Genomic DNA, 12989 nt, shown 5'->3' on the forward strand with positions numbered 1-12989 from the left:
ATTTTGAACATTAAAGGATCAGATGTTACACACATAAGTACACAGAGTGAATTAATTTATCAGTAAGAAGTGACTTTACCTCAAGGAATTCAGTTCCACTCGTTCAGAAGAAACTGGAGTAAGATCAGGAATGAGAGAGAGGTGAGAGATTTGAACAGAAGCCCAACCAAACTGGAAAATGATTATAAAAGCCGCATAATAAACTAGCTGAGCACCTTCATGTGCCTCGGAACATCCAAAGCATTTGGAAAACAGAAATGGAAAGCTGACCAGGACACAAATGGTACCTAATATTTAAATAATTATGAAAAAGAAATTTAAATAATGTACATACCTGCCCTAAAAATGTATTTTTAATATTAATTTCACAATGCTATTATACTGAAGTAGAATAACTTGATTGTTCTAGAGGTATTTTTCATACATTAGGAAATATTCTTAAACACTCAGGTCAACAAAGTTAAGTAAATGTGGAATTTTAAAATCTGAAATAGACAAATATATAGCAATTCTATCAGGAAGATAATCTCTTTACTCCAGATAAAGCACAATATCAAAGCATTATCCTAATTTATGTATAATATACAAAACAAATAATGTCATAATAAAGGACTGACTAATACAGGGTGTCCAAAAATGAATATATCGAAATTAAAGTTGAATAACTTTTGTTATTCAAGATAACAAAAACTGAATTTAAATACCGTTATTGTGCTTGTAAGTTTTGTTGTATTAATTTTAGTTTTGTTCTTGTTTGTTTGACAAACAAACTGTTACTGGAAATTTGCATCTATACATGCTCCAAGAATTATTTAGTCCTGAACTCCGAGAAACTCAGGCTTGTCACAAAGAGCTATCTTACAACAGGGTGGAGCACCACCCCACTTTACCAATTATTAAAGTGTTTTTCAACCAAACTCTTCAAGAGCATTGGATTAGTAAGTAAGAACCTACTGAACAGTCTGCTCATTCACTCTAGTTAACCCCTTTAGATTTTCACCTTTGGGTTCTTTTTTTAAAAGAAACTTATACCATAACAAACCAAAATACTTTGAAGAACTGAAACACTGGATTCATAATACTATCTTATCCATTGTCACTGCTGTGTTGAAAAAAAGTTTACTCAGAATTTGAACATAGAATTAAATAAATTATAACAAATGATGAAAAACATGTAGAAGTCCAGTAATTATTAGAACTAAAAGTTATGAACCTATTAGTTGTATTTATATTCAGATTTTGTTGCTATCTCAAATAGAGAGTTATTCAACTATATTTTTGATATATTCATTTTTGGACACACTGTACTTGTTGCTATACAAATTGACCACTGACATTTGAATAACCAAAAAATATCCAGTGATGGAAAAAGTACTTAGATCTTGTCCAACAGTTAAAAATATTGATTCATTTTTTTTGATGCAGGCTTTTTAAACAAATGGGTCATTCTTTACATCATAATCAAACCATGGATAAATTTTAACTTTACAACAGTTCCTGTGCATGTAGATCCAGCACTTGAGGATATTTTATTATTTCTTTGAATTATTTTTGTCAAATATCACAAACAATTTGCTGCAATACATACTCATTAAAAGCATTTAAAATGTATTACTTACCAAAGAATTATACAAACCTTAACTGCCTTCATATTATTTGCTTCTAAACCATTTACTAACACTATGTGGGGGCACACTTTCAATGTTTCTAGGGTTGGTCACATCATGGGCACATATTTTCTCAAGATGTGGATGTAGTTTAATCTGATATGCTTTAGGGAAATGGACAGTGTCCACTAAACTGTAAACTCCATTGTGACTGAGAAGTCTAACTAGTCTATTATATGTATTAATTAAAAGTAGTAGGTGTATTGGATCTTCAAATAACATTATGGGCCAGTAATTGCAGTTGACCTGATATCAGACAGCTTTATCACTCGGATCAAATAAATTACTTATTTCTATTTACACCAAACTGTTTTTGTTTGTGAATGATTCATTATTCATAAATAACTTCCTGTAATGTTCCTATATGAACATGGGCCCGGTGTGGCCGGGCGTGTTAAGGCGTGCGACTCTTAATCTGAGGGTCGCGGGTTTGCATCCCCGTCGCGCCAAACATGCTCGCTGTTTCAGCCATGGGGGTGTTATAATGTGACAGTCAATCCCACTATTCGTTGGTAAAAGAGTAGCCCAAGAGTTGGCGGTGGGTGGTGATGACTAGCTGCCTTCCCTCTAGTCTTACACTGCTAAATTAGGGACAGCTAGCACAGGTAGCCCTCGAGTAGCTTTGTGCAAAATACAAAAACAAACAAACCTACATGAATGCAGGACCACACACTTATTTATACAATTATATGTGGTATACATATATCCTAATTAAATTTCATCACATACATTAATAGCTAATAACAGACTGTTCCCTTTCCCATGCAAATTACTTCCGTAATAGTCTCAGAACACTTTCTACAGTTAAGCATCAGTGACTACACTCCAGTAAAGTGCTGTTAAACCCAACATACTGCATTTCAGGAATCACAAAATAAATAATCATAAACAGAATGCAACTAAACTTTTTTTCTCACTAAAATTATAGCAAGATACAATTACCACATGTGCTGCTACAACAGTGTGTGTGTGTGTGTGTGTGTGTGTGTGTGTGTGTGTGTGTGTGTGTGTGTGTGTGTGTGTGTGTGTGTGTGACATACACACATTCAGAAGAAATACAACAAACTCCATATTCTTCTGATGTGATAAGGATCAAAAGATATTCTCTAAAATGATCTCACCACTTTGTGAGACTAGTTGAATATTTTCACAAAACATTTGGCCTTGGTAAAATAGCTCCCCAACCTGGAAAACAAGAGCTACAAAACCCTTTTAACTGAGTTTTTAGACTCATACCAGTCTTTAATTGTGGATACCGTAATCATCAGCTGAAAATCATGCAGTGTAGTAGAAAAAAGTAAGGCACACCATCTTCTTTTAGTCACTGGTATTTCAACCACATGACCATCCTAACTGTATGATCAGGTTTAATCCTCTCATAAGAGGTCTCCAAGTGGTATCACTTCTTCATCTGGTTGACTGAGAACAGACAGACAATCTCATCTCTTTCCTCCTTATTTAAATGTTTCACTGATTCATACAGATCAAGCATTAGGAAATAAAATACCTGTTGCTGAATCTTATCCTTCTGGACAGTGATTTGTCTGAAGAAATTAGAGAGGTGGTCTAAACCTTCTTTGGCTGTACCCTTGAATGGTAGAGGAGAAATGAGCCTACTCCTCTCAACAATTACTAGGCTTAGATGTCCTAAATTTTAAAGTACAGTGTGATGGAAACACTAAGATCTCAACATGCAACTCTGTGGTGGTGGAATAAAGAAGTACAATTGGAATGTTACTAATCAGTTTTGCATGACCTAAGGTTCATTTTTATTTTGGTAGTATACTTAGGCTCACCACTGCCCCATAGTCTGCTTCCTTCACCATTTTGTGACCACTGACTTACCTACTGGCAAGATAAGTCCTGTTGACTAGTCTCAAGCAGAAAATTATATATTTAAAATGGATGGTACAAGTAGAGAAAGCACTAGTAGAGGAGCGAACAACGTTTCAACCTTCTTTGGTCATCGTCAGGTTCACAACGTTGGTCATCGTCAGGTTCACACCTGTTGTTCACTCCTCTACCAGTGCTTTCTCTACTCATACCAGCCGTTTTTAAATATATAATTTTCTCTACAAATGGGTTTTCTCATCATCACAGATTAGCCTCAAGCAGTTTCAGTCATAGCTACAGTAGAATTGCTTTGACTGCCAAAGGACAAGAAGTCTTATACAGTCATAAGGCTTCAGATCCACCATCCAAGTAGTCTGCTGTTGCTGATGTTAAAGTAAACAATTTTAGGTGGTATTTAGAGAAATATTGAATACACATGTAAAGAGGTCATAATGTTATTGAAATACTGTTTTCAGTTTTGGACTCCTTACCTAAGAAAAAGACACCAAATTGTTAAAAAGGGTTCAGAGAAGGGTTACTAGAATGGTGTCTGAGGCAGAGGGGTTGTCATACAAGGAGAGGCTGAAATCTCTCAAACTGCTTTCTCTTGAAAGAAAAGTTAAGGGGGGAACTAACTTATATAGATGTTTCAGGTTGTAAAGATAATTGATATTTAACAGTAAGAATAGTAAAACTAATAGACACAAACAAATTTTGTCAGAGTATGAGTCACCTTCAGCTAAGATAGTTTTATTTTTCTAACATAGTAGTTGGCCTTTGGAATAAGTTGTCTTCAGATGTTGTGGAAGCAGTAAATTGAAGCAAGTTTAAGAAAATGCTTGATAATTATGTGAATTATAAGGGCTGGCTTTAAGACTTAGTGTTTAATGGTTTTAGTTTAGCTTATAGGATGGAACAGCTAACACTGACCAATAGGTCCCACATTAACCTAAAATGTTATTACAATTCAGAGTTCTTGGACTGAGTTTGAGAAAGGGAGAGATTAAATATAAATATACATAAACATGATGAAAGAATCTTTATTTAAGCTCACATAAACAATCAAAATAGTGCATGTGTGTATAGAAGATGAAGGATAATACATTTATATTTGTCTCTATAAACTCTCTTAACAACGTATATTAAAACGATGGATTAATTACAATTACTTAACATTAAAAGTCAAACTTTAATAAGAATATCACTACTCAGAAAGAAAGGACTTAAACTTCACTGATCAAACTGAGGACTTGAGAGAAATGACAAAGGGATCCTTGTATTAGATATCAAATTTTATAATGTTCTATTCTTAGGATGGATGTACAACCTATGTTGCTGTTGATCAATTACATTGAAACATGAGGAAGTTATAACATTGAGATAATCACCTGACTGAAACAGTGAATGACAGTTTTCTACATTCTTGCATAACAGGCAACACCACCAGATACATCAAGAGACAGGTTGGGCCCCAGGGACAATTATGTCACTGGGCCACTTTTTTAAGTCTTCATATATTGATGGTACATTCATTGGTGTATGAAGAATTTTTCTGGTAGATGGAAGCCAATTGTGTTGAAAATTTACATTTTTTTTGAATAAAAAGGTAATTTTTGAGGCAAAGCAATTTCCTGCAGGGCTGCAATTTTTCCTTAATTATATTATATTATGAAAGTGAAAATACATTATTCTTTATACCATATTTCACTAGGACCCCAGGACTGTAGCCTCTCCCAACACCCCTATAGTAAGGTCTCAGCACTACAGCTTTACTCTGTATGGGAAGAACAGGCATTTCATCAAAAAATAATAAAGAAACTAAAACAGAACAAAAATCAAATTCTGTCACACAGGTGTAATGTAAAAATTTTATGTAGTTTCAAATAACTGAAAAACTTGCAATACAATGTACTAATATAACAAGGTATAAACTCATGGTATGTTCAGAGTTTTATAAAAACCAAGAAACTTAAATCATACCATACATTTACTCCTTGTTTTCTTCTTTTTTGAAGTATTTATAGCTTAAATAACTCAAAATAATAAAATAGTTACCCAGCAAATGCCAAGTTTTTCTCCTTCCATATCTACATAACCAGAAATTGTCAATTTTGTCAGATTCTATTCCAACAAATGGGGTGGCCACACCATCAGCAATTTGTCCTGTTAACATTAATATTCCAGCAGTGTTATTGTTAAACTGCAAGACATAATGTAAGTACACCAAGAGATATGAAAACCACATTGAAGCACAAAGGTCATTGAGAATGTGCCCAACACTATATGCCAGTCTTGTGCATAATGACAAGCTGTGAGTGGGAGTTTCTACAGTTGAACTTGAATCATCCATTTTTGTAGTATTATATCTAACTTGAGTGAATAAACTAGGTACCAATAAATTAAGTGTTTATATAAATAGCCGAGTGATGAGTATCTTCACACTGCATACATCTGAAATAAAAAATATATATATTTATTATACAACAACAACAACTTGGATCAATAATAGTATTCAGTAAAAAGCCTACCTAGCATCAAGCTAATTCTTACTCGGACCTACAGTATGTTCAGATTAAACAGTGTTAGCAAGGTTTACTTCATAATTTAAGATCAATAGAATAAATTATCAAGTATTAATGAGTGCTACTAAACTAATTTTGTTTAAGCAAAGAAATAAATAGACAGAATGCAGGTGAGTTGCAATGCAAAATGAGAACAAAAAATACATAATGTTCAAACATTTGCACAGAAACACTTTAAACAAAAGCTACTCAGCAGTTAATTTATAGAAGGAAAATTTTAACATTGCTAAACAAACATTAAATTAAATTTTTAACAACAAAACAATATCATAAAAATTACATTATGATTGTACGTCGGCATTAGTTAGTGAATTGTTAATGTCTTGTCAAAAAATAATTCATTAAACATCTCTTTTAGTACTGAACAGTTAAAATTCAAAACAAACCTTTAGTAATGAAGTTTCAAATAAAAGTCTTTTATACATAAAATGAATTAAACTTGGAATGACATTAAAATAAAAACAAGTTACTCTTAACTTTCACAAAGACTTAAAATAATCAACTACAATCGTGTACATCAGAAATAATTCTTTACAATACCTGTGAAAAAACCAAAATACAAACAAATATTAAAAATAAGTGTACTAATATCTCCACAAGAAATTCCATTAAAATCTACATACAAAACAAAATATTTTACAAATTACATTTAAAGAATGTTGATAAAGAGAAACAACAACAAGAATCAAGACAAAACAGACATGCACACAAAACTTTATATGAATAAACAGAAATGTACATTTTAACCAATACTGGTTTTAGACTCAACTTTCCTTAGCAAAATCACCTCACACCTGTAACAGCAGAACTTTGAAGATAGTAATAGTTTTGTGATTTATCATTACAATTGTTTAAACCATGTTCTGAGATTTCTTTAAGATCCTCTTTTTGTACTGGCCAGCTCAATCATACATCAGCACACTTCTTCCTTGAGTTACAATGGAGATGCAATTCAATCACATCTAGTCCTCTCTGGACTGGTGGTGCTTCAAAGGCTACTGAGGTAAAGGCCTCTTGCCTCTTTGGGTCCTGAATAATGTAAAAATCTTCTAACTGAAATTTTGATGGCAATTACTGTCTACAAGCTGGTTTCACATTTTTACTGGCAATAGAAGTGTATGATCTGGTAACTGAGACCTTAGCAATAGACAATGGTGTTCATGAATCTGTTACACCCTGACCTTCCCGAAGCTTGGTCAACTCTGGAAATGATTCATGCTCCTAAACGGTTATTTTGGTTGAAGATGGCAGCATATCCGATAGCCTCAATATTGTTTTCTACAATGAGATATCTGATGAATGGGCCCTACTTCTTCCTCAAAGACACTAACTCAGCTTTAAGTAGCATCCACAGAAATAGCATGGCTATCTGTTCAGCTCCCTGGGGCAGATCCTATGGGGTCGACAAGGTGATTGTTGATGCCATCTATCTATGACAGTTAAGTTTATTGGAGGTTTAACATTATTTACAGTAAATACTTTTTCTTGAATTGAGGATTATTGTTAGATATACATAACCGTTTCAATTTAAGTAGTAGCACATGTGTTAAATATAATTATTTTTAGAAGTAACAGTATTCATCATGGTGTAGTTATAAATACTTAGAAAAATCAGGTGTACCATAACCTTCTAAATGATGGAACATTTATGACCAAAAAATATAAATATCAAATAGACCATGGATATTTTCAGATTTCACATATACATACAAACTGGATTCTTTACAGAAGGTGTCCGAGACTTGCTGGTAATAAATTTAAACAAACAAATAGCACACAGATTGTTTTACAATAATATATTAAAACAAATCAATCGTGGTGGTGGGGGGGGGAAGATGCAATGTAACTGATAGAAGATGAACATTGGAGGGATGGTCCACATGCCTCACTGCAGAATATCCTCCAAAGGCTAATGAAGACTAGGAGCAAGGGAAAGGTGAGGTGTCAGATGTAATGAGAGGTATGGAACAAGGTATATTGGAAAGAGGTCAAAGTGGAATAACCCAACTAGATGAAATAATGAACCAAAATGGCAAGGGTAAAGGGAGAAAGATCTCAAGAAGAAGAGGGTTGCCACAGAATAAAGAAATGGGAATCCCTGAAGGAAGATGTGTGGGCAATATAACACTGGGCACAAAAGTCAATCTGCATCAGAATAAAAGATAGAGAAGAGAAAGAGAGGGAAGATAAATGGGCAAAAAGAAAAAGTTACCATCATGAGCCACTAAGGATAAAGGAAAAGACAAGGTTGGTGGTACAGTGCATGTATAATGTTGATTTCTCACAAGTCTTACTGATGCCACCTACATACCAAGAGAAGGAAATGCACCTTAAAGTATAAGTGAAACAGAGCACAAGGCAATGGGCTAAAATGGAGGTAAAGGAATGGAGTACCATGCCACATGATACAAGAAACCAAATCTGCTTGCCTGGGACCAGACAAAAGCTAGGCTTGAAGATGGAAGACGCATTGTGGAACTGACAATGAAGGTCTGGGAATCAAGGAAGAGGCAGATAAGGGAATAACTAACAAATCAAGAAAACCATGTTTAAATGGCCCAGTGAGAAGCAATCAGAAGGATTCTGCAGAGTGATATTGGTGAGAGAGGCTACCTGATGAAGCAATTGTGTAGGGGATACACATAATGGAACTTGTTTGACCAATCCTACCAAAGGTATCTGTAGTCAAAGTCAAATGATGGGAAACTGAGGACCAAAACAAAAGCAACTGGTGATTAAGGGCAGTGGTAAATGCATCAATATGAGAAACCTCCCCACAAATCACAAAGGCACCAAAAATATGAAGATGAAGAGAGAAGCACTTCATCAGGTACACCTGATCTGGTCAGGTAAGACGATTCACCACAAGATTGCAAGCACCCAATAAATGGCATGCCACGAAATGAATATGATGATTGTGAGCCCAAAAAAGAAGATCTAATGTTAGAAAACTTAGGGATCTCAAGTGGGTGTCACCTTAATGATTAATATGAGCCAGAACTTTAAATTGCTGAAATGGATCATGACAAAACAACCAGCAAATCACATGCTAATAGAATTCATAGAAAGGTTAAAAAAAACAAAAAAACACTGAACATTGGTTATGTGGTAAAAACAACAAATAAAATATACCATTGTAGGACAGTAAGTCACATTTTGGTCCATCTAGGCTGTCCTATCCACTAAATCAAACATTAAAAAACACAAAACCAGCATTCACCTTAGCTGAAGATGACTCCCACTCTATTTCTGAGTCCCCTAGTCTTATTATTATACATTAAAACAAGATGATATATTAATACTATTAATTCCCTTACCAACCTTATATATCCCCTTAATATATCCTAACTTTTTCCTTCCTAAAAGTGTAGAGATTTAAACCTATTCTAGTATGACAACCATTACATCTTAGTGGCTCTCCTCTTAACCCTTTCCAACAATTCAATGTCTTAGTAAAGAGCCCAAGACTGAAAACAATACTCCAAATGTAGCCTGACCAGTAACCTATACAATGAAATCATAACATCTTTAGACTTATATTCAATATTTCTGTAGTTATGACCTAAAATCCTATTTGTTCTGCCATAAGCAACAGCACACTGATTGGATGACTTTAGAGACTGATCAACCATTACACTAAAATCATTTTCTTTCATAACACTGTGAAGGTTAAATCTCATTTAAAATTATATTTTAATTCAAATTGTGATAACCCACATGCAATGTCTTGCACTTATAATTAAAAGTCATCTACTATGTACTCAAATAATCCAAGTCCTTTCACAAAGTATTAGCTCACTCCTCACAAGCAGCAAAATCCAAAAATATAATTTAATGATCATTCCTTCATCTACGTCATTAATATAAACCAAAAGAAGCAAAGGTCCTAACACTGAGCTCTTAAGTATCTCACCCATAACATTAATCCACTTTAAATAAACTCCACAGATATCAACTCAGATTTCTTCCATCTAACCAATTCTCTAACCAATAAGCCAACCTATTCCAAATCCTAGAGAGATAGTTAAGTGTAATATTGTCAAATGCTTTCCGAAATATCCAGATACAGCAAATCTACAACCCACATGCACAAGCAGTAACTTCTTCACAGAATGTCAACACTTCAGTGGGGAAAGATTTATTTTACTCTTGTAGAAACATGCTAAAACTCTGACAACATTTTAAAATTTGTTAAATTACTTTGGAAAGTATCTTTTAGCAGGCTTTCAAAAAAAAAAAGTTCCCACCACTGATGTAACAGTACTAAGCTTATAATTACTAAAAGTTTTATCACCTTTGAAAAGAAGAGCAACTGTAGCTAGTTTACGATCTTCTGCCCAATTTTCAATAACTTATTACTTTAAGTAGCTCACATATCAAATTATTAACTTTTTTTCTAAACCTTTAAGTGAATATTACTTGGACCAAAATTTAATTCTTTAAACTTCCCTTTTTTTTTTTTTTTTTTTTTTGTTAACCAGTTCAGAATTAATATGATCATCTGGTAACTGTTCATGATGAGAAACACTGATTAAATGTTCATCAGTAAAAACAAGAAAAACTACAGTTTAATCTCCCTCCCAACAACTTCCTCTAACAACCCTCAAAGGATCTATTCCCATTCATACATTGTTAATCTTAATGTATTTGAAAACAAAACAAAACCTTTACTTGTTTAGACATTTTCAGCTAAGAATTAGTTTTTAAATTTTTTTCTACATTTGATCAGTACTTCCAACTGATTCAGTTGCTTAATTCACAGATAATTTGTATTTCTTCCAAAAAAAAAAAAAAAGGTTTCTTTTTAAAAATTTTGAAACAAAATCTCATTGTTATATACACACATATAGCAAATCAAAATTTATTTCAAGTAATTGAGCAGCTATCACTTGGACCTAGATATTTCTAAACTACTTTCCTATGAAACCATTTCATATTATTAGATGTTAGAATAAATACAAAATGGCATTAACCTTTGTATGTTCTCTAACCAACTGTTGAATAAAACCATCTTAATTTCTAAACATCTCCCTCAAGATTTGACTATAATATTTACTGATCTATTTGCTTAAAATAAGCTATAAATATGACCTCTTTTACTACTGAAATTTTAAAACTCACTATAAAGCTTTTCCCTTTATAACCATTAGAAGCCACCCAAACATTCAATATCACTACGTAGTATTTCTTTTAATACCCCCAACTTCAAGAGTAGAAGCTTTATCTCGCATTTTACACATAAACTAACAATTTTACTCACATTAAAGCCACTCCTCTTCTTCTGGTACTAGAAGAATAGTTGTGGTTTTAAGAATTACTGTTGATATTTATAGTAGTAAATTAAATCTCTCACTAACCGATAGATTTTATAATATAAAATACAACTATCACTTGAAACTATCTTTTTGTTTGATGAAGCACATTAGTAAAATTAAAGATTTACATTACTTATTTAGGTAATTATTTTACGTTTACAAGTACAAACCTAAATTTGTTTATTTTCTAATCAGTTTAACTTAACATTATTATTTGATAATAATACGAAAAGTAACGTTTATAATAATATGACAGCATAACAAAACGACCAGTGTCCAGCTATAGCGATATCTTATAGACCGGTGAATACTTGTTTTGTCCAAAATTAGCCCCACTTGTTTCACCTCCAGGTTTATTAATGTGCTCTTGCACAAGTACAAGTGTAGAAACTAATATCCAATTTTAACACGAGAAAAACAACAACAAAAACTTTACCCCAAGAGAGAGAGAGATAAAACTCCAAAAAAATACAACAATTACTAAAAGTAATAGAATAAAACTACCTAAAAAGTACTGTTATGATGAATCCCTCAAGTTTCTACGATACACACATGATTAACAACCACTTACAAGACTAGCAGTGGATGTCTTATCCGTATTTTATGGGATTTCATGTGGGGTGGTAAACATTAATCGGGTCTAACCCGAGTTTCCCCAGGCAGAGAAAAGTCAACACCATTACGAAACCGATTTCCTAATCTCATGTCATTGTAACTAACTTCAAAGTTCCACTATTGTTTAGTAATAGGTTATCTAAAAAGAATCTACAAATTAAACTTACCTTCATTATTGGTCATGTTTAATTAAAATTATTATATGTGCCATAATTTCTTAGAGTATTGAAACAGATAGGTTATTCAACTGACTACTCCCTTTTCACGTGATTTGCATAAAAGCAAGGTGTATCACGAGTTCGTTATTATTACTACCACTACTTCCCTTCCACAAGTAGCAATACGCAGTTGGGGGTTTACCGAATAATACATATACTCTGAAATATTATTTGACTGTTAGGAAAGCTTTATAACTGTATGTATACGTACATTGGTACTTTTGTTTTCTTCCTTTATTTTAGTAAGAATATTTGAATTTCTTGTCTTCCCTGCAGCTTTCTTTCGGCTACCAGGGGCGTAGATCTTGGGGGTATGGGGGTATACATCCCCCCTTCATTTTAGGTGGGGGGTTTGGTGCATACAATCATCCCCCCCTACAGTTTGGTCTGTTGAATTGTTTTATTACATCACAGGCCTACAAATTGTGTGTTTGTTCTTGTGATTCTCGTGTTTGTACCAATCGAATTACATAATTAGGCTTAGATGTAGGCTCTTTCAGTAGCCGAAATGTACATCTTTAATACAGGCGTGCTTCTAAGCTTTTCGATATAAGTGATAGTTCGTGTCAGTCAGTAGGCCTGAGTATACATGCAAGGCTTGCAAGCACTATCACAGAATCCACCTACGTCTTGTACATAGTATAAGATTAAGTAAAATTTTCATCACAACAGATTGAACAGACATGAAATTCGAAAATATTACTCCCAAGCGTAAACTCCTGTGATCTAGATCTGACATGCCATTTGTAGCTTGTAGCT

General features: G+C 33.5%; 1 protein-coding gene across 8 annotated transcripts in view; it reads right to left on the reverse strand.

Annotated features, from left to right (window-relative positions):
• LOC143239114 (major facilitator superfamily domain-containing protein 12-like) overlaps positions 1 to 12343 on the reverse strand; it is a 28637-nt gene extending 16294 nt beyond the window's left edge. For 3 of the 8 annotated variants that reach the window (XM_076479952.1, XM_076479953.1, XM_076479945.1), the window contains exons 1-3: positions 11902 to 12027; positions 5556 to 5951; positions 80 to 287 (exon numbers count right to left, since the gene is read on the reverse strand). In XM_076479952.1, coding sequence (XP_076336067.1) covers positions 80 to 287; positions 5556 to 5850 — 503 coding nt within the window. In that variant the 5' untranslated portion in view covers positions 5851 to 5951; positions 11902 to 12027. Of the gene's footprint in view, positions 1 to 79; positions 288 to 5555; positions 5952 to 6876; positions 6901 to 11342; positions 11400 to 11901; positions 12035 to 12179 lie in introns of those variants that run through there. The other 5 variants (XM_076479946.1, XM_076479949.1, XM_076479944.1 and 2 more) reach the window with 5 other exon arrangements.
• Positions 12344 to 12989: the final 646 nt, after the last annotated feature.

This window comes from Tachypleus tridentatus, chromosome 13 (assembly GCF_004210375.1).
Source record: "Tachypleus tridentatus isolate NWPU-2018 chromosome 13, ASM421037v1, whole genome shotgun sequence".
In the NCBI taxonomy this organism is placed as follows: Eukaryota; Metazoa; Arthropoda; class Merostomata; order Xiphosura; family Limulidae; genus Tachypleus; species Tachypleus tridentatus.